Source organism: Mobula hypostoma, chromosome 2, assembly GCF_963921235.1.
Source record: "Mobula hypostoma chromosome 2, sMobHyp1.1, whole genome shotgun sequence".
In the NCBI taxonomy this organism is placed as follows: Eukaryota; Metazoa; Chordata; class Chondrichthyes; order Myliobatiformes; family Myliobatidae; genus Mobula; species Mobula hypostoma.
The window spans coordinates 133,769,849-133,795,883 of NC_086098.1; the positions used below are offsets into that span (position 1 = coordinate 133,769,849).

At 39.4% G+C, this 26,035-nt stretch overlaps 1 protein-coding gene across 3 annotated transcripts in view; it reads left to right on the forward strand.

Annotated features, from left to right (window-relative positions):
• The window catches only part of anapc1 (anaphase promoting complex subunit 1), a 243,904-nt gene that overhangs the window by 39,927 nt on the left and 177,942 nt on the right, over nucleotides 1–26,035 (forward strand). For all 3 annotated transcript variants that reach the window (XM_063040702.1, XM_063040703.1, XM_063040704.1), the window contains 5 exons: nucleotides 12,531–12,626; nucleotides 14,356–14,446; nucleotides 17,797–17,862; nucleotides 22,686–22,823; nucleotides 24,248–24,388. In XM_063040702.1, the coding sequence (XP_062896772.1) occupies nucleotides 12,531–12,626; nucleotides 14,356–14,446; nucleotides 17,797–17,862; nucleotides 22,686–22,823; nucleotides 24,248–24,388 (532 nt within the window). The remainder of the gene's footprint in view (nucleotides 1–12,530; nucleotides 12,627–14,355; nucleotides 14,447–17,796; nucleotides 17,863–22,685; nucleotides 22,824–24,247; nucleotides 24,389–26,035) is intronic.

Genomic DNA, 26,035 nt, shown 5'->3' on the forward strand with positions numbered 1-26,035 from the left:
CCCCTTGTTCCAGACTCCCCAGTCATGGGAAACATCCATTCCACATCTACTCTGTCTAGGCCTTTCAACATTGGAAAGATATCAGTGAGATCCCTCCTCATCCTTTAAATTCCAGCGAGTATAGACATAGAGCTATCAAAAGTACCTCGTAAGATAACCCTTTCATTCCCAGAATCATCCTTGTGAACCTTCTCTGAACTGTTCAATGCCAGCACATCTATTCTTATATCAGAAGCCCAAAACTGTTCACAGTAGTCTAGGTGAGGTCTGACCAGTGCCTTATAAAGCCTCGGTATAACATCCCTACTGTTTTATTCTAGACCATTTGAAATGAATGCTAACATTGCATTTGCCTTCCTCACCATTGACTCTACCTGCAAATTAACCTTTAGATTAGATTAGATTATGAGGACACGTAGTCCTCTTTTATTATCATTTAGTAATGCGTGCATTAAGAAATGATACAATATTCCTCCAGAATGATATCACAGAAACACAAGACACACCGAGACTGAAAAACTGACAAAAAACACATAATTATAACATATAGTTAGAACAGTGCAAAGCAATACCGTAATTTGATAAAGAACAGACCATGGGCATGGTAAAAAAGAAGTCTGGAAGTCTCAAAGTCTCTCGAAAGTCCCATCATCTCACGCAGACGGTAGAAGGAAGAAAAACTCTCCCTGCCGTGAACTGCCAACCACAGCTGACTCTTGAGTCCGTCCAAAAACTTTGAGCCTCCGACGCCGAGCACCATCTCTGCTGAGCGCTTCAACCCCAGCCCTGGCAACAGGCAATAGGCAAAGCCGAGGATTTGGGGCCTTCCCCTCCAGAGATTCTTGATCGCACAGTAGCAGCGGCAGCTTTGGGGTGTTCTGTACAAAGACTCCCAAGTCCCTTTGCTTCTCATATTTTTGGATTTTCTCTCCATTTAGAAAATAGTCTGCACAGTTATTTCTTCTACCAAAGTGCATGACCATGCATTTTCCAATACTGTTATTTCATTTGCCACTTCCTTGCTCATTCTCCTAATTTCTCTACCTCATTCTGCAGCCTGCCTGTTTCCTCAACACTACCTGACCTTCCATCAAGCTTTGAATCAGCTGCAAACCTGGCAATGAGGCCATCTAATCCATCATCTAAATCATTGATATACAGCATAAAAAGAAACAGTCCCAACACCGACCTCTGTGGAATACCACTAGTCACTAGCAGCCAACCGGAAAAGGATCCTTTTGTTCCCACTTGCTGCCTCCTACCAATCACCTAATGTTCTAACTATGCCAGTAACTTTTCTGTACTACCATGGGCTCTTAACCTGATAAGCAGCTTCATGTGTTGCACGTTATCAAAGGCCTTCTGAAAGTCCAAATATACAACATCCATTGCATCCCCTTTATCTATCCTACTTTTAATCTGAAAGAATTCAGGTAAATTCGTCAGGCATGATTTTCCCTTAAGGAATCCATGCTGACTTTGTCCTAGCTTGTCCTGTGTCACCAAGTACTCCATAACCTCATCCTTAACAATTGACTCCAACATCTTCCCAACCACTGGGGTCAGGCTAACTGGTCTATAATTTCCTTTCTGCTGTCTTTCTCTTTTCTTAAAGGGTGGAGTGACATTTGTAATTTTCCAGTCCTCTGACACCATGCCAGACTCCAATGATTTATGAAAGATCATTGCTAATACCTCCCAAAATCTCTACTGCTACCTCTTTCAGAACCCTAGGGAGCAGTTCATCTGGTCATTTTCTACTGGTCCTATATCCACTCTCATCTCTCTTATTTTTTACATACTTGAAAAAGCTTTTACTATCAACTTTGAAATTGTTTGCTAGCTTGCTTTCATATTTCATCTTTTCCCTCCTAATGATTTTTATAGTTTCTCTCTGTAGGTTTTTAAAAGCTTTCCAATCCTCTGTCTTACCACTAATTTTTGTGTTGTCATATGCCCTTTCTTTTGCTTTTACATTAGCTTTGACTTCCCTTGTCAGCTATGGTTGTACTATTTTGCCTTTGAATTTTTTTTTGTTTTTGGAATACATCTATCCTGCACCTTCCTTCCCCCACCCCCCCCGCCAGAAACTCTCACCATTGCTGCTCTGCTGTCATCCCTGCCAGCAGCTCCTTCCAATTTATGTTGGCCAATTCCTCTCTTATGCCACTGTAATTTCCTTTACTCCACCAAAATACTGCTACATCAGACTTTACTTTCTCCCTGTCAAGTTTGAACTCAATCATATTGTGATCACTGCCTCCTAAGGGTTCTTCTACCTTAAGTTCCCTGATCACCTCTGGTTCATTACATAATACCCAATCCAGTATAGCTGATCCCCTAGTAGGCTTAACGACAAGCTGCTCTAAAAAGCAACCTCATAGGCATTCAGCAAACTCATTCGCTTCTCTCTCAACAACAGCCCTAAGCAGTTGCTCTCCACCACCACCCTCCTCCATCTGGCAGAACTGGTCTGCATACTCAACCATTTCTCTTTCGGCTCCTCCCACTTCCTTCAAACTCAAGGTGGAGACATGAGCATTTATATGGGTGCCAGCTAAGCCTCTATTTTCGTCTGCAATGCGCAAAAGTCCATGTTCCAAGATTTCACTGGTATTGCTCTTCAAAACTTTTTGTGCTACACTGACAACTGCATTGGTGCTGCTTCTGCATCCATGCTGAGCTTGTCGATTTCATCAACTTTGCCTCCAACTTCCACCCTGCCCTTAAATTCACTCGGTCCATTTCTGACACCTCTCTTCCCTTTCTTGATCCCTCTGTCTCCATCTCTGGAGACAAACTGTCTAGTGGTAAAAAAACCTACTGATTCCCACAGCTATCTTATCTATTTGTCTTCCCACCCTGTAAAAATACTATTTCCTTTTCTCATTTCCTTTGTCTCCATCACGCCTGTTCCAAAGATGAGTCTTTCCTATCCAGGCCTTCAGAGATGTCTTCCTCCTTCAAAGAATGGGGTTTCCCTTCCTCCACCATAACTGCTACCCTCACCAGCATCTCCTAAGTTTCCCAGATGCTATGCTCACCCCATCTTATTGCCTCCTTAACCAGGATAGGTTTCCTCTTGTCCTATACTACGACCCCATAAGCCTCTGCATCTAAAAGACCATACCATCAAGCTTGTCGCATACCCCCCCCCCCCGCACTCTCTGCTTTCTGCAGGGATTGCCCCCTCCTCAATTCCCTTGTCATTCATCCCGCTTCATTAATTTCCTTCCCGGCACTTATCCCTGCAAGTGGCCCAAGTGCTACACCTGTTCATTCACCTCCCTCACCTCCATTCAGGGCCCCAAACCAGGTGAGCTAACGCTTTACCTGTGAAATTTTTGGGGTTGTCTACTGTATCTGGTGCTTCCAATGTAGCCTCTTCTATATTGGTGAGACCCAACATAGATTGTTGGAACACTTTGTCGCGCCTCTCTACCCCATTGATGAAAAGCTGAATTTTATGGTAGCCAACTATTTAAATTCCTATCCCCCTTCCCATGGCCTCTTCTTTTGCCACTCTCATGATGGAGGAGCAATACCTCATTCTGTCTAGGTAGCCTCCAACTTGATGGCATGAATATCGATTTCTTCTGATGATTTCTTTCTCCCCTTCCCCCTTCAGTTCTCTACTCTGGCCTCTTACTTCTTCTCCTCACCTTCCCCCTCGCGTCCCTCCTCGTTCTCTTTGTCCCATGATCCACTCTCCTCTCTTATCAGATTCCTTTTTCCCCAGTACTTTCTCTTTTCCTCCCATCACTTCCCAGCTTCTTGCACTTTACCCACCTCCGCCTACCTGGCTTCACCTATCACCTTCTACCTTGTCCTCCTTCCCCTCCCCTCACCTTCTTATTCTGGCATTATCCCCCTTCCTTTTCAGTCCTGATGATAGATCTTGCCCTGAAATGTTGACTGTTTTGATGGACTTCTGGTAGAGCTCATGGAGTGAAGTCGTGTTCTTGACTCGCTGCATTACCTCTGAGTTTTTTTTCCTATGATCAGCTATATTTAACTAACCATTACGGCATCGACTTTTACAATAATCTGAAATAAATTGGGCTTTTTGATATTGGGATGATTTTAAGGTCTGCTATGTCTAAGAATGGAAAAAATGGGAAGGACGGCAAACCTCCGGTTAGACCGAAAGGTACCGATCTCCCTCCGACTGAACCACCTTTGACTCTGAAAGCTATATCGGATCTAATTCAAAGGGAAATTTCAACCTCTATAAAGGAGCTGATTCGTGTGGAAATTTCAATTAATTTCCAGAAAATTGCCGATGCAATCGATAAAATGCAAACATCTATCACGGAACATCAGTCGGCTATATCTAATCTTCAAAAATCCACGCAACAAAATTAACTCAAGATGGAGAAAATTGAAGAAACAATTACTACAATGAAGAAAAAACTTGACTTTCTGACTTTTAAAAACTCTGACTTAGAATCCAGAATGCGACGGCAGAATATTCGAATTATTGGGGTTCGTGAAGCTGTTGAATCTGACAACCCTATAAAGTTTTTCTCTCAACTTTTAAAAGATGCATTTCCTACCGTATTTCCTGACCAACCACCGTTATTGGATCGGGCTCACAGAGTTCCATCATATTCGTCTAAGTCAGATAAACCTCGGCATGTCATTTTACGTTTTCATTACTTTCAAGACAAGGAGAAACTGCTTCGATTTGTTCGATCTAAAGGTTACATTGATTTTTTTGGATCTTCGGTTCCGGTTCGTGGAGGACTTCAGCAAACAGATTCGGGATCAACGGGTTCGTTACAGATCTGTGATGTCGGAACTCTACAAGATGGATTTAAAACCAGTGCTGCTTTACCCAGCGCGTTTAAGGATCCGCACGCCTGACGGAGCTTCCCGTGTTTTTGAATCTCCATCGGATGCCCAGAGTTATCTGGATCAATTTTCACTTTCAACATCTTAATCATAATTTTTAACTATCTCTGTTTGATCGGAGGTTGTGAATCTGTCGGGTTTAATTTTTGTTTGTTTTGTATGGGCAGAAAAGTTTATTTTTGATTAATTAATATGGTTGCCAAACTTTCTTTCTAACTGCGTCATTCCTTTCTTTTTCCCTGGGGATTATGGGTGGTTATTCCCTTAGTATCATTTTGTGTATTTCCTCGAAGGCCTTAAATTTCGTAGTCTTTAAATGTACTTTTTTTTGTAGGTTTTCCTAACTAGTTTATATTAATAATTTCGTTTCTTTTTTTTTGGTTAATCATAGGGTCTGTGGTCTGTTACGGTTTTCTTTATATTTTCAGGCTTTTTCTCTGTTTTACATTGTGCTTGTCTTAATTGATTTACCTTTTTTTTATTCTTCTACTGTTTTATAACTAGCTGATCTTTTTTATATTTACACTTTTTTTAGTGAGCGTCTATCAGAAGTCATGGGGGTAGTTTTAGTGCTTGCTTCTTTATGGCGGGTCTGCTTTAGATTTAGCCTTGGGGTCATTGGGTGGGGGGTGGTGGGAGGGGCTTCACGTTTTAGTTTTTTTCTTCTTGGGCTACTTACATTATTGAAGTATTGGTTGCGTTCTCCTTCCCGTTATCTCTGGTTTGTTCTGCTCCCTTTCCGGGTTCGTGGGTCGAACCTATCGTCAATCCTTTTTTTTGCGGGTTGACTTTAGGGTTTATGGAGTCTATTATTAATTTTGTCTCCTGGAATACTAATGGTCTTAATCATCCTATTAAAAGGAAAGAAGTTTTTAAAGTATTCCGGAGACTTAAAGCACATGTTCTATTTTTACAAGAGACTCATGTGCGGAGGGGGGACAGACTACATTTTTTAAAATTCTGCAAGGGCCAACAGTTTCATTCGAACTCTAACGCTAAGATTCGAGGCGTCTCTATTTTTATAGACTCCTCAGTTACTTTTGTACAACATGATATTATCTCTGATCCGAATGGTAGATTTCTACTGGTTAGTGGTCTACTATTTAATAAAAAGGTAGTTTTGGTCAATGTTTATGCACCCAATATGGACTGTCCGGAATTTTATAAATCATTATTTAATTGGTTCCCGAATTTAAATGAGTTTTCATTGATCCGGGGTGGAGATCTTAATACTTGCTTATCCCCAGTTTTGGACCGTTCGGCTCCTTTACGGATTTTACCCAATAAATCTGCAACTTTGATTAACTCATTCCTCTCTGATTCTGGGTCGATGGACATCTGGCGTTTTTTGCATCCTCAGGAAAAAGATTTTTCTTTTTTTTCACATGTTCACCATTCCTATTCAAGAATTGATTACTTCTTTATTGACTCTCGGCTTACCTCTTCAGTGATTAAATGTGATTACGACTCTATAACCATTTCGGATCATGCTCCACTTAAGCTTTCTATTAAAATTCAGGTCAACGCACAAAATAATAGACAATGGCGTTTTAATTCGTTGTTGCTTCCGGACTCGGATTTTGTTAACTTTATGAATGAACAGATTGATCTTTTTTTTACAATCAACTATACAGAGGATATTTCTGTGAACATACTTTGGGATACTTTTAAAGCTTATATTCGTGGTCAGATTATCTCGTATTCTGCTGCTTTGAGGAAGAAGCTGAAGCAGGAGGAGCTGGTCATTGTGGACAAGATTAAGGAAATTGATAGGAAATATGTTACAGCTCCCTCTGAGGAGTTGTATAAACAAAGAACTGAACTTCAAATGGAACATAGTTTATTACTTTCGTCTTCGATTGTAAACCAATTAAAGAAAACAAGAAGTGAATTTTATGTACACAGTGGCAAAGTTGGCAAATTGTTGACTAACCAATTGAAGTCTAATTATTCTAAATCTCAAATTAATCAGATTTATAATCAAAATGATCGATTGATATTTGATCATGCGGAGATTAATCAAACCTTCTTTGATTTTTATTCTTCCTTATATCAATCTGAGTCTTTACGAGACTCTAAATATATGAATGACTTTTTAGATAACCTAGATTTCCCTGAGATTTCACAGGATATGTCTTCTATGCTAGATACTCCCATTACCATTGATGAGATTAAGAACGTTATTTCCTCTATGAACCTGGGGAAAGCTCCTGGCCCTCATGGGTTTACCGTGGAATTTTATAGGTTTTTTGCACCTTCATTAATCCCTTGGTTCGGTAGGGTTTTCGAGGCTTCATTAAAACTTGGTAAACTTCCCGAATCCTTCTATAGAGCGTCAATCTCTCTAATATTAAAGAAGGATAAAGATCCTGCTCAATGTGCATCTTATAGACCAATATCTTTATTAAATGTTGATTCTAAAATTTTTTCTAAATTATTAGCAAACAGATTAGAAAAAGTTCTCCCTTTTATTATTTCGGAAGACCAAACGGGTTTTATTAAAGGTTGTTACTCTTTCTATAACATTGGCACACTGTTAAATATTGTTTATACCCCCTCACAAAATGTTCCTGAGTGTGTTATCTCTTTAGATGCTGAAAAAGCCTTTGATAGAGTAGAATGGCCTTACTTATTTAAGGTGCTTGAAATGTTTAATTTTAGCTCGAAATTTATATCTTGGATCAAACTGTTATATCATTCTTCTATGGCCTCGGTCCGTACTAACTCTTTAAGCTCACCTTTTTTTCCTCTCTTTTGAGGTACTCGACAAGGTTGTCCTCTTAGTCCTTTATTATTTGATATTGCATTAGAACCTCTTGCAATTGCCATTCGAGAATCTCCAAATATTATTGGGTTAACTCGGGGCTTAAAGTCCCATAAAATATCACTCTATGCTGATGACTTACTTTTATATATTTCTAATCCTCAAAAATCTATCCCTGCTGCTTTAGATTTATTAGCACAATTCAGTCTTTTTTCAGGTTATAAATTAAATCTTAGTAAGAGTGAACTTTTTCCGATTAATAAACAACTTCCCTTGTATCATAACTTTCCGTTTAAATTGATTAATAATTATTTCTCATAGCTTGGGATTAAAATTACTTATAAACACAAAGATTTATTTAAGACTAATTTTTTACCCTTAATTGATCATATTACTCAACTTTCATCTAAATGGTTTCCATTATATTTAACTTTGATTGGTCGTATTAATGCAGTTAAGATGTTTATTCTGCCAAAATTTTTATATATATTTCAGGCATTACCGATTTTTGTTCCAAAATCTTTTTTTGATAAAGTTGACTCTAAAATTTCTTCATTTATTTGGCAAAATAAAAACCCGAGACTGGGTAAAATACATTTACAGAAAGCTAAGAGAGATGGAGGTTTAGCATTAGCTAACTTTAGATTCTATTATTGGGCAACTAATATTCGACATATGAAATTTTGGTTACCTGACCAAGTTACACTATCCATCCCTAAATGGGTAGTATTGGAATTACAATCTGCTCAGGGCTATGCACTTGGCTCTATTTTAGGTTCCTCTCTTCCTTTCGATTTGAAACGCCTCAAACTGGTTTCTAACCCGATAGTTAAATATACCTTACGTATTTGGTTTCAATTCAGAAAATTTTTCGATCTTAACCAATTTGAGCTAGCGATCCCTATTTTAGGTAACATTTTTTCCTCCCTCTTTCACGGATCGTGCGTTTCAAATTTGCAAGACTAAGGCTATTTCACGGTTTTTGGATTATTTTTAGATGGTTCCCTTATGTCTTTTGAACAATTATCTAATAAATATAATTTACCAAGAATACATTTTTTTAGATATCTTCAAGTTAGAAATTTCCTAAGTACTATACTTTCTTCCTTTCCAATGCTTCCTCCTACATATATTTTAGATACTATAATTAATCTTAATCCATGTCAGAAAGGTGCAACGGCTATTATTTATAATATTGTTATGAAACTTAGGAAAGCTCCATTTGATAAGATTAGGTCAGATTGGGAACAAGAATTGGGTTCTATTATTTCCGTGGATGACTGGGGGCAGATTTTACAATTAGTCAATACTTCCTCTATCTGTGCTAAACATTCCCTAATTCAATTTAAAGTTGTTCATAGAGCACATATGTCCAAAGATAAATTAGCTCGTTTTTAATTCTCATATTAATCCTTTTTGTGATAGATGTCCGGGGCAGATAGCTTCCTTAACTCATATGTTTTGGTCTTGTCCTACTCTGGAAACTTTTTGGAGAGACATTTTTAATATTATCTCAAAGGTATTGAATATAGATATCTCTCCTCATCCTATTACTGCTATCTTTGGATTACCTAAAATTTCCAGTAATCTTTCCCCTTCAGCCCGTAGAATGATTGCATTTCTTACTTTAATGGCGAAAAGATGTATCTTACAACATTGGAAAGAGCCTAATGCTCCAACTACCTTTTTCTGGTTCTCCCAGACGATATTATGCTTAAATTTGGAGAAAATTAGAAGTAATCTTTATGATTCCTCATTTAAGTTTGAACAGACCTGGAGATCTTTTATTCAATATTTTCATTTAATGTAATTTTTTTTCTCTTTTGTTTCATATTTATATTCCCTTCTTGCTTTTTTTAACTGTTTTTAATGGAGGTCGGGTTTGAGGACGTGATCTTAAGTTTTTTAGCTCTACCTGTTTCCAAGTTAGCCCATTGCTTTGCTTTGCTTTTAGTTTAGTTGCATGGTGGGTTTTTTTTGGGGGTTTTTCTTCCTTTTCTCTATTGATATATATATATAAAATTAGTATACTATTATTTTACCTTATTATTTCATGTTTAAATTGCACTGTTTGTATCAATTTTTTTCGGTATTAATATCTCCTGTAATTTCTAACAGTGTATTAGTGCTTATATGGTTTCCCTTTTGTATACTTATTTAATAAAAGGATTTAAAAAGAAAAGACTGTTTATTCATTAACCTTTGATGCTGACTGACCTACTGAGTTCCTCCAGCATTTTGCTCTGGATTTTCACCATCTGCAGATTTTCTTGTGTTTACCACTAATCATTTATACACATTAAAGACTATTATCTCATAGAACACAAGAGAAAATCTGCAGATGCTGGAAATCTGAGCAACACACACAAAGTGCTGGAGGAATTCAGCAGGCCAGGCAGTATCAATGGAAAAAAGTATAGTCGATGTTTCGGCATAGATGCTGCCTGGCCTGCTGAGTTCCTCCAGCATTTTCAGTGTGTTGCTGTTGTCTCATAGATGTTGTTCTGGGGTTACTCTGAGGAACATGCAAGTTCCTCAGTACCTTAAGTTCCTTAAGTAGCTACATTTAAGTCATCAGAGTGCGTGCCTCCTCCTTTGTTGCTTTTAAGTAGTTTTCTTGTTCCTCTGTAACATATTTGGTGAGTTATTTATGTGGAATTTGTTATATCAATGAGCCAAAAACATAGCTTTCGTAATGTTTTGAATCTTCATTAATGAATTTTAGCTCAATATCAGAAAAGAGGTGGATATTTTGTACTAATGCTTAAAAAACTGAAGCACACATTTGTAATTCAGTTATAAAACATTGCTGCATCCTGAAATGAGTTTCTGACTGAATTATGCCAAGTCAGAACAGAGAGTGGGGAGAAGCATGCTTTTAATTGATTTTCTCCTGTTAAAAATCTGACTGTCACATGTTGGAGAACCTAATTAGCGTTATAGGGCAAATGAAAGAAAGGAGTTTCTTCATGTGCTGCTTTGATAGATGATCCAAATAGTGAAAGAAGATATGGTTGTTTCCATGAAAATGGTAAAATTGATGTGGATGCATTATGTTAATATATCTCAAGCATGTTCTGGGGTTTGTAGATCATTTAGACTTCATTTGATGTTTTAGTTCTGAATCCCATCAGTTCTGACTCTCAACCTTTCATCAGTCCTTTAATTTTCTCTGCAGACATGATAAAAACGTTTCACTGATGAAACCATTTTTGAAATGCTCAGTGGCATTGATTTTTTTTTTTGGAATGCTACTGTAAGCCAGCGAGTCCTGCTTTTGATTTGAGATCGGTGCTGAGTGGGATTATGTTGGTCTCTGCAGGGGTGAAAGTCACCTCACATTCTCTTATATTCGCTTCTCTTATTACCTTACAACAGCAAAGAAGACCATTTGGCCCATCGAGTCCATTCTGGCTGGCTCCCATCAGAATCCCTTTAACTCCATTCCCCAACTTATTTGTTGGCATGCATGCTCATGAATTCTCCAAGCCATTCCCCTCCCTGTCTGCCTTCCACTTGCCTACACTATGGATATTTGATAGGAACCATTTAACACGCTAACCAACAGGTTCTTGGAATGTGGGAAGAAACTGAAGCACCAGAGGGAAAACCACCCAATCATGAGAAGAGCACGTAAACTCCACAGAGACTGCATCACAGGGTGTGATCCAGCCTGCTCCATGGGAGCTGTGAAGCAGCAGGACTACTTGCTTTGCCTCTGTACCTCCGTTCCATTTGATCACATCTGATGTTGAGGTCAATCTATTTTCCTGCCTTTTCAATCTTGAAATAGTGGAAGAAACTATTGGTCTAGGAAGATGTCAGTGTTGCTTTACTTCCATGTGTGGCTGGTGGTATATGTTTATTTTTGGTGTGAATAGTTGAAAGTAAATTAAAGGCACCTCTGTGAAAGTGGTGTAATGTTAATCACAACCTTAGTACTGAAAGGTAATCCTCCCACCTGGAGCAAATATTAAGGATCTGATTCTGGAGTCAAATCAGCAACACATAAATTAAATCTAACCACATTTATTTGATGAGCTGTTGGTTATTTGAGGCTAATTCATGCCTGAACGCAGCTTGAGCGTTACCTTTGATGACTTTGGGCGTGGTGATGGATAAGTAGGCTTGAGTGCTCCCAAATTTTTCTCAAGTTTCTTTGCCCAAGCACATGTATCAAGGTTGGGGGAAAGACACATTGGCTCCACTGTCGAACCTTGTGGTGTCTGAAAAATCGTGCACAAGCTTGACAAATAATTTAGAGAGGTGGTACAAAGCTTATGGTATTATTAAGAGCCTCGAGAGAGAGGAGAGAAAATTGAAAGAAAGGGGATAACATGATACACTGCTTCAGACAGAAAATGTGTATTGTATAAATCAAGGTGAAAAATTAATAATAGTTTAATAAATTAAGTCTACAAGGCATGGATTGGACCTACTTTAATAATGAAATTTGACACACAAATACATTTTGTCATTCATTCAGGTTATGTCCATTTTTCTGAATTCCATTTTCCTGCAAAAAAACAAACAGACACACACACACACGCCTGGAATAACTCAGCAAATCAGGCAGCTTCTATGGAGAAGAATAAATAGTTGATATTTCTGGCCAAGTTCTGATGGGAGGTCTTAGACCTAAACGTTAACTGTTTTATTCACTTCCATAGATTCTGTCTGACTTGCTGAGTTCCTCCAGCATCTTATGTGTGTTGCATCTGCAGTATTTCTTTTGTTTCTGTTTTCCTGCCTTGGTTAAATAGTCTCGTATTGCTATTTAACCATGTTTGTAAAATAATTTGTGATGAAGGTTTTTGGGTGAAATTTTCAATGGAATGTAAAGCAGTAACCTCAATAACAACACCAGGTAATGCCTTACATGATATTTAAGTGTTTATTTCTGCCTTCACAGGGAAAAGAATTCTCAGGCCACAAAAGTATTTATTACCAGTGATCTCTGCGGTCAGAAATTCTTGTGTTACTTGGTGGAGTCTCGCCATCAGCTACGGTGAGTTTATTCACTGATATACTGGTCAAAATGACAAGACCTTGGTATTCTGGTTAATCTCCTGGATGATTAAAGAAGTAATTTATATGAAAGAACAACCTTGAAGTAAAGTACTGAAAATCTCAAATCAAGCAGGATATGCTTGTAATATTCGGCAGTTCAGGGAGCCATCTGTGAGGAGAGGAGCAGAATTACTTTTCCAGGTTGATGACCTCTCATTAGTTTTGATGAAAGGTCATTGAACTGAAATATTACTTTTTCTGTCTCTCCGCAGATCTGAATCAGAATCAGGTTTCGTATCACTGGCATACCCATGTCATGAAATTTGTTGTTATGCGGTAGCAGTGCAATGCAATACATAATAAAATCTGTAAATTACAGCAAGAATAATATATTAAAGAAGTTAAATTCACTAAATACTGCAAAAAGAGGTTTTAAAAAAGGGTAGGAGGTAGGATTCATGGGTTCAATGTCCATTCAGAAATATTATGGCAGAGAGGAAGAAGCTTTTCCTGAATTGTTGAATGTGTGCCTTCAGGCTCCTGTATCTCCTCCCTGATGGTACCAATGAGAAGAAGGCATGTCTTGGGTGGTGGGGGTCCTTAATGATGAATGCCGTCCTTTTGAGGCATCGCTCTTGAAGATGTCCTGGATGCTTGGGAGCCCAGTGCCCATGATGGAGCTGACTGAGTTTACAATTTTCTGTAGCTTATTTCGATCCAGTGCAACCCTCCCGTATCAGACAGCAATGCAACCAGTTAGAATGCCCTCCGCGGTACCTCTGTAGAAATTTGCGAGTGTCTTTGGTGACATACCAGATCTCCTCAAACTCCTAATGAAATACAGCCACAGTCCTGCCACCTTGTAACTGCATCAATATGTTGGGCCCAGGATAGATCCTCAGAGATGTTGACACCCAGGAACTTGAAATTGTTTCCACTTCTGATCCCTCGATGAGGGGATGTGTGTTCCCTCATCTTACCCTTTCTGAAGTCCACAGTCAATTCTTTGGACTTGCTGATATTGAGTGCAAGGTCGTGCTGCAACACCACTCAACCGGCTGATCTACCTCATTCCTGTCTGCCTTCTGAAATTCTGCCCACAATAGTTGTGTCATCAGCAAATTTATACCTGACACTTGTGCCGTGCCTAGCCACACAGTCATGGGTGTAGAGAGATTAGAGCAGTGGGCTAAATAAAATACTGTTAGGTTTGCCGAATATTCACATTTTTTTATAAAACCATAATTGAGCAGTTAGCATATGTTTTGTATAATTTAATTTTGGGATTTGGATAAATGACGACGTGCACTGTACTTCAGTTACTGCATGATTATGACTTAATTTATATCTTTATCGAATCTTAAAATGAACATTATTGGTGTATTTATTCAACAACCATGTAAGTGCATAATATCCAATGGGTGACTTTCTCTTCAGTGACTGTTACGACTGATGTGCAGAATTGTTGAGTGAAACAACCAAAAAGTATCAATGGAAGAAGCTTGTTGAAGGGGATCTACTTGCGCATCCATGATTCTTCCTTGGGTCACACATTCTAACTGAAAATTTGATGTAATTTAAATATCGTATGGTTTCAATTTTTATGTTTGCTGTATTGCTTTCCCACTTAAAACACTGGGCCAGGCCCCCGATTGCTTGTTCACTATTTGGAAACGTTGGTTGCCTGGCAACCTTTAGACTGATGCATCTGCTTAAATCCTCAATAGGTGTGTGAAATTTGAAGAGAGCAATGATATGACTCAGTTGATTTTTGGAACTGTGACTGTCATACAAGCAAAGGACGCTGCCCCTCTGGAGGTGAGCTGCAAATTAAACCTTGCTGCATTCCATACAGAATGTGCAATGTATACAACATTATTACAGATGTGATGAGTAATCATAGTTCCATTGACAATGTTTTCTCCAGATGTTCCTTTGAGAGGGATTAGTGTTACAATCCCCACCATTTACAGGAATTTTGTTTATGACTGAGTCATCCATCCAGAATAGTTGGAATCTCTCTCCAACTATCTTGTATCTTTTCCCTGTGCACTGTAGTATGGAGTATGCATAAGAATTGAAATGTAACCATTTTGGAATGGTATTTATCTGACTATGGATGTTCTTATCCTTGAGAGGATCCAGAGGAGGTTCATCAAGATGATCCGAGGAATGAAGGATTTAACATAAGAGGAGCATTTGATGTTTCTGGGCCTATACTCGATGAAATTCAGAAGGATAAGAGGGGAGCTCGTTTAAGCATACCAGATACCGATAAGGCCTGAACAGTGTAGATGTGGAGAGGAGTTTTCATTAATAGGGGAATCTAGGATCTGAGGGCAGAGCCTCAAAATAAAGGGGTGTGCGCTTCGAACTGAGATGTGGAGGAGTTTCTTCTTCCAGAGGGTGAGGGTGGGGAGAAAAGATCAGCCATGATTGAATGGCAGAGCAGACTCGATGAGCTGAATGGCCCAATACTGCTCTTACATATAACATCATAGAACAGGACAGAATTAGACAGGCCATTTGCCCATAATCTTGATGCCACTTTATACTAAATGTTCTCTTCCTATGCATCATCCATATCCCTCCATTGCCTATATGTTCATGTATCTGTTAAAAAAAACTCTTAAACTTGTAACTTATTCCAGGCACCTACCACACTCTGTGAATGAAATTATGCCCCTCATGGCGCCCTTAAACTCTCTCCCCACCCTGAAAAGCATGTTCTCTGGTTTTTGACATTTCTACCATGGGGAATAGATTCTGACTATTTACCCTATCTATGCTCTCATAATTTTAAAAACCTCCATCAGATCTTCCCTCAGCTTCCAAAGCTCTGAAGAGAACAATCCAAGTTTGCCCAATTTTTCCTTATAGCTTGTGGTCTTTCCTTATAGCTTGTAGTCTTTCCTTATAATCCAGGCAGCATCCTGGTAAACCTGCATCCTTTCCACGGACTCTATATCTTTCCTATATGGGGCAACTAGGACTGCACACAATACTCCCAAGTGCGACCTGCAACATGAATTCCTACTATCTATTGATCTAATAGTCTTATTGCATAGAGAAAAGCTGTAAGAGGATTCAATTTTCAGAGCAATCACATGAATCCCTCTCCCCCACTGATTTCCTTTTCACTCATTTTCTGTCACATGCCCTTCAGTATCGTGTACACCACCTACACGAGGGGTATGGATAGAAGTTCGAGCACCAAGGGGGGGGACACACAATTGCAAAAGACCATGTAATCTTCATGCATTGATTAATGAGTACTGAGGGAGTTGAGCTCCTGTTGCAATTCCTCACTGCACTTATCCTGATGCACGTTTCACAAGTTGAAACTCTGCTATTAACAAGGCCAGAGGAGTTTTCTTTCTTTAATCTTGTATGGTTTTAAAACTGCACAGTCTTTTACTAATCTAAGTATCAAGTGCCATAGAGGCACATTAGAAAGTGAAAGCTGTCTTATGAACAACAAAGAATATCATCTCATATTCTACTTGGATGACCTACAACCCAATAGAATGAACACTACACATTTAAATTCTGGGTAACTCAACCTCGTGTGGTCCTTTCTCACTCCCTCTTGTCCACCCAAGTCCTCTCTTCCTTTGTTTACCTTTTTCATTCCCCCCACCCCCCATTTCCTAGATTCATTATCTTCCTCCATTGGGTTCCCAACTGCCTGTTATCCTCCCTTATCAGTTCCACTTCCAACTTCTATCTCTAAAGTGCCCCCTTTCCTTCTCCCACTTGACTCTGTCTGCCTAATTCTTCATTTTGATTCCACCTATCACTTACCAGCCTCTGTCTGTACATTGCCATCTACCTCTTTCCACTGATTCGATCTGCCCATCAACCTCCCCCCCCCCCATTTGGTTCTAACAATCATCTGTTTCATTCCCCCCTCCATTCTCTTTTTCTGGCTACCACCCCTCTGTACACTCAGTCATAATGCAGATTCTTGACCTGACAGATCAACCACTGCTCCACCTCCACTTGTGCCGCTGACCGGCGAAATTCTTCCAGCAGACTGTTGTTTGCTTCATTATTTGTTGTTCGTGGTTTGGACTGTCATGCTTATTGAACAAAGCGATTTAAAAAATAAATAATTATTAATGCTGCACATGATTTGTGGATGGTGATGAAACCTCCATGAAAAAAATAACCTTGTCATTGTCAAACAAGAATCCCTGGACCATGGTAGGTTAAGAAGAAGAATCTCACCTACGATACTACAGACCCCCGCCCAATCTAACACCACCTCTGGCAGAGAATCAGACACCTTACCACTCAGACAATTGGTGGAGAAGAGTTTGCCGAAAAAAGAGATGATTCCGTAATAAAGAAAGTGGATTTATATATTGAGAATCATCATTACCTGAAATGAAATAGGTAACGAAGCTTGTGACCACAGTAAATATTAAATGTAGTTAGAAAGTGGTTATAGGCAAGATGAATTGTTTTGTTGATGTTGTTGAAATGACTTGATTTATTGTGGAATCTGAGAGCATTTATACAGCAGCCTATTTTTTTTATGCTGACCGTCTCAGATTTTCTGTCTGTTTGTCCATTGACAGAGTAGCTAATATAGTCAGCATCTAAAAAGCAGTGAAATAAAACTGCAGACACTGGAAGTCTGTGATCACAAACAGTGAATGCAGTGCTGGTCCCTGTGGCATACCTCCAGTCCCAGGTCACCATTGTGAACAGCTCACCATTACCATCCTCTGACGTTGTTCACAAAGTCAATTTTGTGTGCAATTAGCGAGCTGACCCTGAAACCCATGTAACCTAACCTTCCATCCTTTGCAGGACCTTGGCAAAAGATTTATTACGGTCCATATAGACAGTGTCTGCCATTCTGCCCTCATTATATCTCTTGGCAACCTCTACAAAAAATGCAGTAAATTTGTGAGCATCATTTAGCATGTACAAAGCAATGCTGACTATAACTTGTCCGTCTTTGCCTTCCTGTCGATAATAAGTGTTAAGGTGGTACCTGAAGCTGTTTGTTCCCAATTTCAAGTTTATGTTTATGTGGAGAAGTGTAATGCCATTCTTGACTTGTTTGGATACTTGTAACCATGAATATTTTTACAAATATAGATTCGCTTAAACAAAATGCAAGTATTAATGTTGCTTTCATTTTGTGTTATAAACAGAGTATCGAGACGATGGTAGTCCTGGAAAGCAGTGGCAATCTGGTGCTGTACACTGGTGTTATTCGGGTATGTTTTTGCAATGGTTTTACATGGTAATGCATGCTCGTGGCGTTTTCTGAAGTATTTATGGCAATTTAGATTGGTGTTTGAATTTGGATGCAATCTTTTGTGATATTTTGTGTCAAATCTGTGCAAGAAATAAATATTTGCCTTGTTAGTAGTAGGGAGAGTAAATCCTGAGATACTAAGCAGGATTAGAGCTTTTAAAACATCTGCAGTGACCTCAGTATGTTCCATGGCACGGGAGCATAGTGGTTAATGCAGCGCTTTACAGTACTGGCAATCTGGGTTCAATTCCCACCACTGCCTGTAAGGAGTTTGTACGTTCTCCCTGTGATCATGTTGGTTTCCTCTGGGAGCTCCGGTTGCCTTCCACAGTTCAAAAGACATACTGGTTGGTAGGTTAATTAGTCATTGTAAATTGTCCCGTGATGAGGCTAGGGTTAAATTGTAGGATTGCTGGGCAGTGTGGCTCGAAGGGCTGGAAGGGCCTCTTCCATGTTGTATTTGAATCGATCCATCGATAAGTAAATAAATAGCACTCGCTTTTTCAACTGATCAGGTACTTTGGTGCTGCAGTTGCATTCTTTAAATTTTGTCATGGGTTGTGGGTAACACAGTCAAGCCCAGTATTTATTGTCCATCATTTTCTGCTTCTGTACTGACTGACATTTTACAAGATAGTTAAATATCAATCACATGGCTGTGTTCCTATTCAGAATTTGGATAGACATATCTTTCCTTAAAAGATGCTAGCGAACCAGATGGACTTTTTTTAGGCAAACAACAGGAATTCTGCAGATGCTGGAAATTCAAGCAACATACATCAAAGTTGCTGGTGAACGCAGCAGGCCAAGCAGCATCTATAGGAAGAGGTGCAGTCGACGTTTCAGGCCGAGACCCTTCGTCAGGACTTTTTTTAGGGCAGTTCAGTACTTTTGTAGCCACTATTAAAATAGTAGCTTTTCATTCCAAGCACTTAACTTTGCTGAAATTAAATTCCAAGCCTGCTGTGGTGGGATTTGAACTTTTGTCTCTGGATTATTAGTCCAGGTTTTTGCCAATTAGTCTTGATACGTGTAAAAGTCAAAGTGGATTTTATTGTCATGCACATTTGCAAGGAAAAACTTGCTTGCAGCAGCATCACAGTCATATAGCATTGGAGACACAACATCCCAAGTTCAAAGTAAATTTATTATCAAAGTACATGTATGTCACCATATACAACCCTGAGATTCATTTTCTTGTGGGTATACTCAATACATCCTTAATAGATTAATAATCATCATAGAATCACTGAAAGAATTGACTCTTGCATCAAAAACATAAATTAAATATAAGTTGTATACTGAACTTCCTATCCGATAGTGGACGATGACATGGTCTATGATAGTACCTACATACCAAACCAAACATACTAATACCTACATACCAAACCTACATACTTAATTTATGTTTTTCATGCAAGTCGTATACTGAACTTCCTATCCGATAGTGGACGATGACATGGTCTATGATAGCACCTCATGTAGTATCTACATGAGGCGCTATCATACACCATGTCATCGTCCACTATCGGACAGGAAGTTCACAAGCTTGAAGTCCAACGCCACCAAGTTCAAGAACAGCTACTTCCCTTTAACCATTTCTCGAACCAACCTGCACATAGTTTAGCAAGACTATGGCCACTTTGCTCTGCAATGGACTTTTTTTGTTCTAATTGTATTCTTTCTTGTAGAAACAGTGTACAACTTATATTTAAGGAAGGCTTGAATTTTGATCTTTAATTCATTAATTGTTGACACTGCAGAGCAAATGAACCTCTGAAGGGGTTTTCACATTTATTTCCTCTGATATCAAGCTGTGAATCTGTTGGCCGGATTGGATCTCCACAATGATGCAGCATTTTAGCAGTGGTGCAGATTCAGTTCTTGTGCTTTCCCCTTATTGAAAGGAGTCTGAACGGCAGAGAGTGTAGCTAGGCCAGTAACTCACCATTGACAGCCCCACAACCAACTGGCTCCTCCTGTACCCTCAGTTAGAGTGGAGGCAACAAACTTGGTGGGAAACTGAAAAGCTGATACAGATAAAGTGGGATCACCAGAGGCAAAATCAGTGACAACAGAAAGTTGAAAACAATTAGGCTGATGGATAGCTAACATAATACTCATAATAAGGCAGATGGAATATGCCCAGGGGTACTTGAGTTAGAATCAGATTTACTATCACCAGCATGTGTCGTGAAATATATTAACTTTGTTACAGCAGTACAATGAAATGCATGATAAATAAGTATAAAGAAAAAAGTTACTTTATATATATATATGTCTATTAAAGAGTTAAGTTAAAATAACAAAAAAAACCAAAAATAAAAATGTAGTGAGATAGTGTTAATTGGTTCAATGTCCATTTAGAAATCGAATGGCAGAGGGGAAGAAGTTGTTCCTGAATTGCTGAGTCTGTGCCTTCAGGCTTCTGTACCTCCTTTCCTACAGTAACAGGGTAAAGAGGGCATGTCCTGGGTGGTGGGGATCCTTAATGATGGACGCTGCCTTCCTAAAGCACTGCTCCTTGAAGATGTCTTGGATACTCTGGAGGCTGGTACCTATGATAGAGCTGACTAATTTTATAAGTTTCTCCAACTTATTTTGATCTTGTACAGTTGCCCCTCACCCCACACCCCACCCCCATACCAGACAGTGATGCAGCCAGTCAGAATGCTCTCCATGGTACATTTGTAGAAGTATTCAAGCATTTTAGTAGTCAAACCAAATCTCCTCAAACTCCTAATATAATGTATCCACCATCTTCTCTTCTTGATAGCTGCATCAATATCTTGTATCCAGGCTAGGTCCTCAGAGATCTTGACACCCAGGAACTTAAAATTGCTCACTCTCTCCACTTCTGATCCCTCTATGAGGATTGGTTTGTGTTCCCTCATCTTACCCTTCCTGAAATCCACAATCAGCCCTTTGGTCTTGCTGACGTTGAATGCACAAGCTTAATATTGATGGAGAAAGGTCATGGAAAAACTGGGGAAGCATTTAGCGACCAACTTCACTGAACCCTTGGAAGAAGTAAGAGATCAGGTAAAGCTGCTATAAGCAACTGACATTACTGCAGAATTCTGTAAAGCCTTTGCTGGAGTACTACAAAATAGATCAGTGTCAGAATAGCAGCCCGTCTCCATGGTAAAAGTCAGAGGCAGCTGCTTGGAATGGCAGAATGCAAGAAGTGAAGTTCTACAAAAATCACTGCTGGGGCCACTATTGTTCACAGCTTAAAGTAACAGACAAGCTTTTAGTGTGGTAAACGCCTTTGCTAAATTTGTGGTTGACACTAAGTAAGAGAGTTTTAGGAATGTCGCAGCAAAAACTAATCCAAAATCAAAACAATTGTCGCTAGCCTGCAACTGCCATGAGGTTGTTACACTTGTGTGACGCATTCTCATTTCCAATTGTTCCTCAAGTTGAATTCCTTATTTCAAATCCTTTATTAGCAATTAGTAAGCATACAATTAAGCATTATTGAATGATATTAAGTGGTCAGCAAAGATACGACCTCCGCTGGTCCCAAGCTACAAGCTGCCTCATAATAAGCTCGAATATGTAACTTATTCCTTTTGCCTTTACCGCACCCCTGCTAATGTGACTAGTTACCATAATAAATATAATAAACAAGCAACACAGAATACAAAGCAAATTGGGAATAGATACATGGCTCCTTCAGGGAAGGAGTAGGTAAGGTTGGATTTGATCTCATTAGTACTGAGGACATCTGCCTCTGTAAGTAAGGTTTTATTTGTATGCAGGTTTCCCCCGCCATCCGAAGGTAGAGCGTTCCTATGAAATGGTTCGTAAGCCGGAATGTCGTAAAGCGAAGAAGCAATTACCATTAATTTATATGGGAAAAATTTGTGAGCAATCGCAGAGCCAAAAATAACCTACCAAATCATGCCAAATAACACATAAAACCTAAAATAACAGTAACATATAGTAAAAGCAGGAATGATATGATGAATACATAGCCTATATAAAGTAGAAATACTTTTCCACAATCATTGCCGCACTGTTCTCTGTAGCGAAAATCTCATGCAAGCTCTTTCGGCAGAAACACGGCGCAAGCGCTCTCCAGTACCCTTTAAGCTATGAAGCAGCCAAATCACACCAAATAACACATAAAAATACACAGCCTGTATAAAGTAGAAATAATGTATGTACAGTGTCGTATCACTTACCGGAATTGGGATAGCACCGAGCACACTGATGATGGTGTGTTAGGCTGAGTCGTCGGAGGTTGGGGTGGTGCAGTGGCCCCCACCTTGCGGGCAGCGAACCGATATCGATCCGCGAAGAATGCAGCAGTCCAGCGGTGGCCAGGACGCACCCAGCACATCTTTAAGAAAAAAGCCGAAATAAACAAGCTAATTAATTAGGTGCTGCCCGGCACGTAAACGTCGGCCCAGATCAGAGGCGACATTTTCGTAACAGTGAGGTTTCGTAAAGCGAACGTTCGAAAAGCGGGGGACAGCTGTATATGTACTTGTGCTTATGACAATAAACTTGACTATTATTTCCCATAACGGACAAATGAATTAGATTTCAGAGTCAGTGAAACTTGTTTGGAGTAGTTTTCCCTTCTTAAATGTTTCAGGGCTTGCGCTCTTTCTGTAAGGCAATGTTAATGTGCCCCCTGTAATTAGTTCACTTTATTGCAGACATTTTGTCTTCCTCACCATGTTTCATGCTGTTTGAATTTTCAATTTATGGAACACCTGTTTGTAAATTATTGTGATTGTTTTAGGTGTGCGTTTCTATTTCTTTTTAAAGGTAGGAAAAGTGTTTATTGCCGGACTTCCAGCTCCTTCATTATCAGTGTCCAACCCAATGCCACGACCTAGCACTCCGCTGGGCAGTGTTAGTACTCCAGCTAGACCTTCAAGCAGGCATCCTGGTGCACTGGATGAGGTAGGAAGCAATACCATTTTATTCACTAAACATAGGTTAACGGAGCTGTTCTTTGATGTATCATGCAGGAGGAATTCTATGGTAATACTTTCTTGGTTAGGGAGCAGTTTGCACTGTCACAGTAGCATTGTGTTGGTGCCGTTCTGTTTCATTGTTTGCAAGATCACATTCACATATTCCAAATTTGTAGCAATGGCTTTTTACTGTTTATACCACTTTTTTCAATTTCCTCACTAGGTCAGATTTCTTTCCACTTCTTTTTATTGGCTCCAGTGCCTCACCTAAATAATGGTGTTTTCAGAGTCCACCTTCAGGGTGAAGGAACAACATCTCATTCTAGGTAGCCTCCAACCTGATGGCATAAATATCGGTTTCTTCCGGTTTAATAAAAAAAAAATTCCCTCCCGCCTTCCCTCTTCTTCTATTCCCCACTTTGACTTCTTAACTCTTCTCACCTGCTTATCACCTCCCCTGGGTCCCCTCTTCATTCCCTTTCTCCTATGGTCCACTCTCCTCTACTATCAGATTCCTTCCTCTCCAGCCCTTTATCTTTCCTACCTTCCTCACTTTACCTGTCACCTTCTAGCTAGCCTGCCTCCCCCCCCCCACCTTTTTATTCTGTCGTTTTTGCCCTCCTTTCTGATCCTGAAGAAGGGTCTGAGCCCGAAACGTCGACTGTTTATTCATTTCCATAGATGCTGCCTCACCTAATGTTCCTCCAGCATTTGGTGTGTATTGCTCTGGATTCCCAGCATCTGTAGAATTTCTTGCATTTTCTATTTCATGAATTTTAATGTGATGGTATTTTTATAATACCGTATGCAGCCATCACTCCCAGCATAAACTGTGGACTGGAACCAAATTTGCTTCAGAATGCTAGAGGATTGGGAAACTATACAATAACCTCCAGTGTAATACTGACCTTTTTTATATTGATGGTACTTTGATTTTAAAATCTGCATAATATTGGCTTTTGTCACCTTAATAATTTAAAAAGCAAGGTTGATATTTCAATAGTTGCATTTTACTGTCATCATATTTTAGAATAGGACTGTTTCTGGCTGGAATGTAATTATTCAGAATACTTGAAGCAAAATACTTTGAGGTGTGTTGGGTATTTTACAATCTCATGTTTAAGACAAGCAGAATTATGTGAGGAAATAATTGTTATCTGGCGTAATCTAGAACAGGCTGGAAATATTTAGTGGATCAGGGAACAGATTTTGGAGAAAGAGTTAATGTTTCAGTTTGGTGACCAGATGTTGTGATGATGTCATCGAGTTGTGATGTTAACTCTGTTACCCTCTCCACAGGTATTGCCTAAGCTGCCGAGTTTTATCAGCATATTGGGGTATTTTTATTTCAGATTTCCTGTATTTTGATTTTGAGTTATTATCAATTGGTGTCTGGTATTTTATTTTAAGACTGTGTGGCCTTCTCCAGTCCCAGAGCTGAGTGATTCCACTAAGATCCAGGACTCGACCTACATGGACGATTGCACTTTCCATCAGGTGGGAACATACATTCACTCTCTTCGGGATCCTGTCCAGAACAGAGTTACCCTGGTAAGTTTGTGCTGTGAGCTTGCTTGTTGGAAGCACTATCATCTGGAGTTTCTGGGGTGTCTGCAATGTTTGCGAGGCATGGCTCTGCTTAGTATTTTCTAATAAAAGCAGTGTTATTGCACAGCTACAGTATCAGGTACACTGGATAAGAATTGGTTCCCATTGGCACAAGGCATTGGTTGTTGGAGCCCTTATTCACTCATAATAGTGCGGTTTTACATTGGAGCAGTCTGCCTTGAAGGACTGAGCAGGTGAAAATTGCACTTTGAATAAACGAGACCTATTTTTCCTTTAGAGAATGTTGAAAGGAAGACTTGCAATTATGAAATGCTTTTCATTTCCACTGAAGCAATTTACAGCCGAATACAATACTATTTTTGAGGTGTTGAAACCCAGCATGCAGACATTGTTGTTATGTGATGAGCTATACAAGTGAAGAGATAAGTAATTTTAGTGAAATGGGAGTAATTTCCCAGCTGTTCGTCAAAACAATGCATTGAGATCTCTTATGAGACTTCCGGTAGCGCTCATGGAGTGAAGTCGCGTTCTTGACTCGCTCCATTACCTCTGAGTTTTTTTTCTCTATGGTCAGCTATACTTTAATTAACCATTAAGGCATCAATTTTTACAATACTTTGAATTAAACTGAATTCTCTGACAATTGGATGATACTTAGATCTGCTATGTCTAAGAATGGGAAAGACGGCAAGGATGGTAAACCTCCGGTTAAACCGAAAGCTACGGATCTCCCTCCGACTGAATCACCGGTGACTTTGAAAGCGATATCGGAGTTAATTCAGAGGGAAATTTCAACCTCTGTTAGGGAGATGATTCGTACGGAAATTGCAGGCTTTGTTAAAGACCTGATTCATACGGAAATCTCAACTAATTTCCAGAAAATTGCCGATTTAATTGATAAGATGCAAACATGTATTGCGGAACATCAGTCGGCTATATCTGATCTTCAAAAATTCGCGCAACAAAGTGAGCTTAAGATGGGGAAAATCGAAGAAACAATTAATGTAATGAAGAAGAAACTTGACTTTTTGACTTTTAAAAACTCTGACTTGGAATCTAGAATGCGACGGCAGAATTTACGAATGATTGGCGTGAGGGAAGCCGTTGAAGCTAACAACCCCATGAAATATTTCTCCCAACTTTTAAAAGATGCATTCCCTACTGTATTTCCTGACCAACCACCGCCACTGGATCGTGTTCACAGAATCCCATCATACTCGTCTAGGTCAGATAGACCTAGGCATGTTATCTTACGTTTTCATTACTTTCAAGACAAGGAGAGACTGTTTCGATTCGCTCGATCTAAAGGTTTCATTGATTTTTCGGATCTTAAGTTCCGATTCGTGGAAGATTTCAGTAAACCAATCTGGGACCAACGGGTCCGTTACAGATCCGTGATGTCGGAATTCTATAAGAGGGATTTAAGACCAGCGCTGCTGTACCCTGCACGTCTAAGGATTCGCATGTCAGATGGAGCCCTTCGTTTTTTTGATTCTCCATCGGATGCCCAGAGTTATCTGGATCAACTTTCATCTCCAACATCTTAATTGCTTTCTTTTTAATTTTCTCCGTTGATCGGAGGCTGTGAATTGGTTGGTTTTAACTTTTCTGTGCCCTATTTGGGCAGAA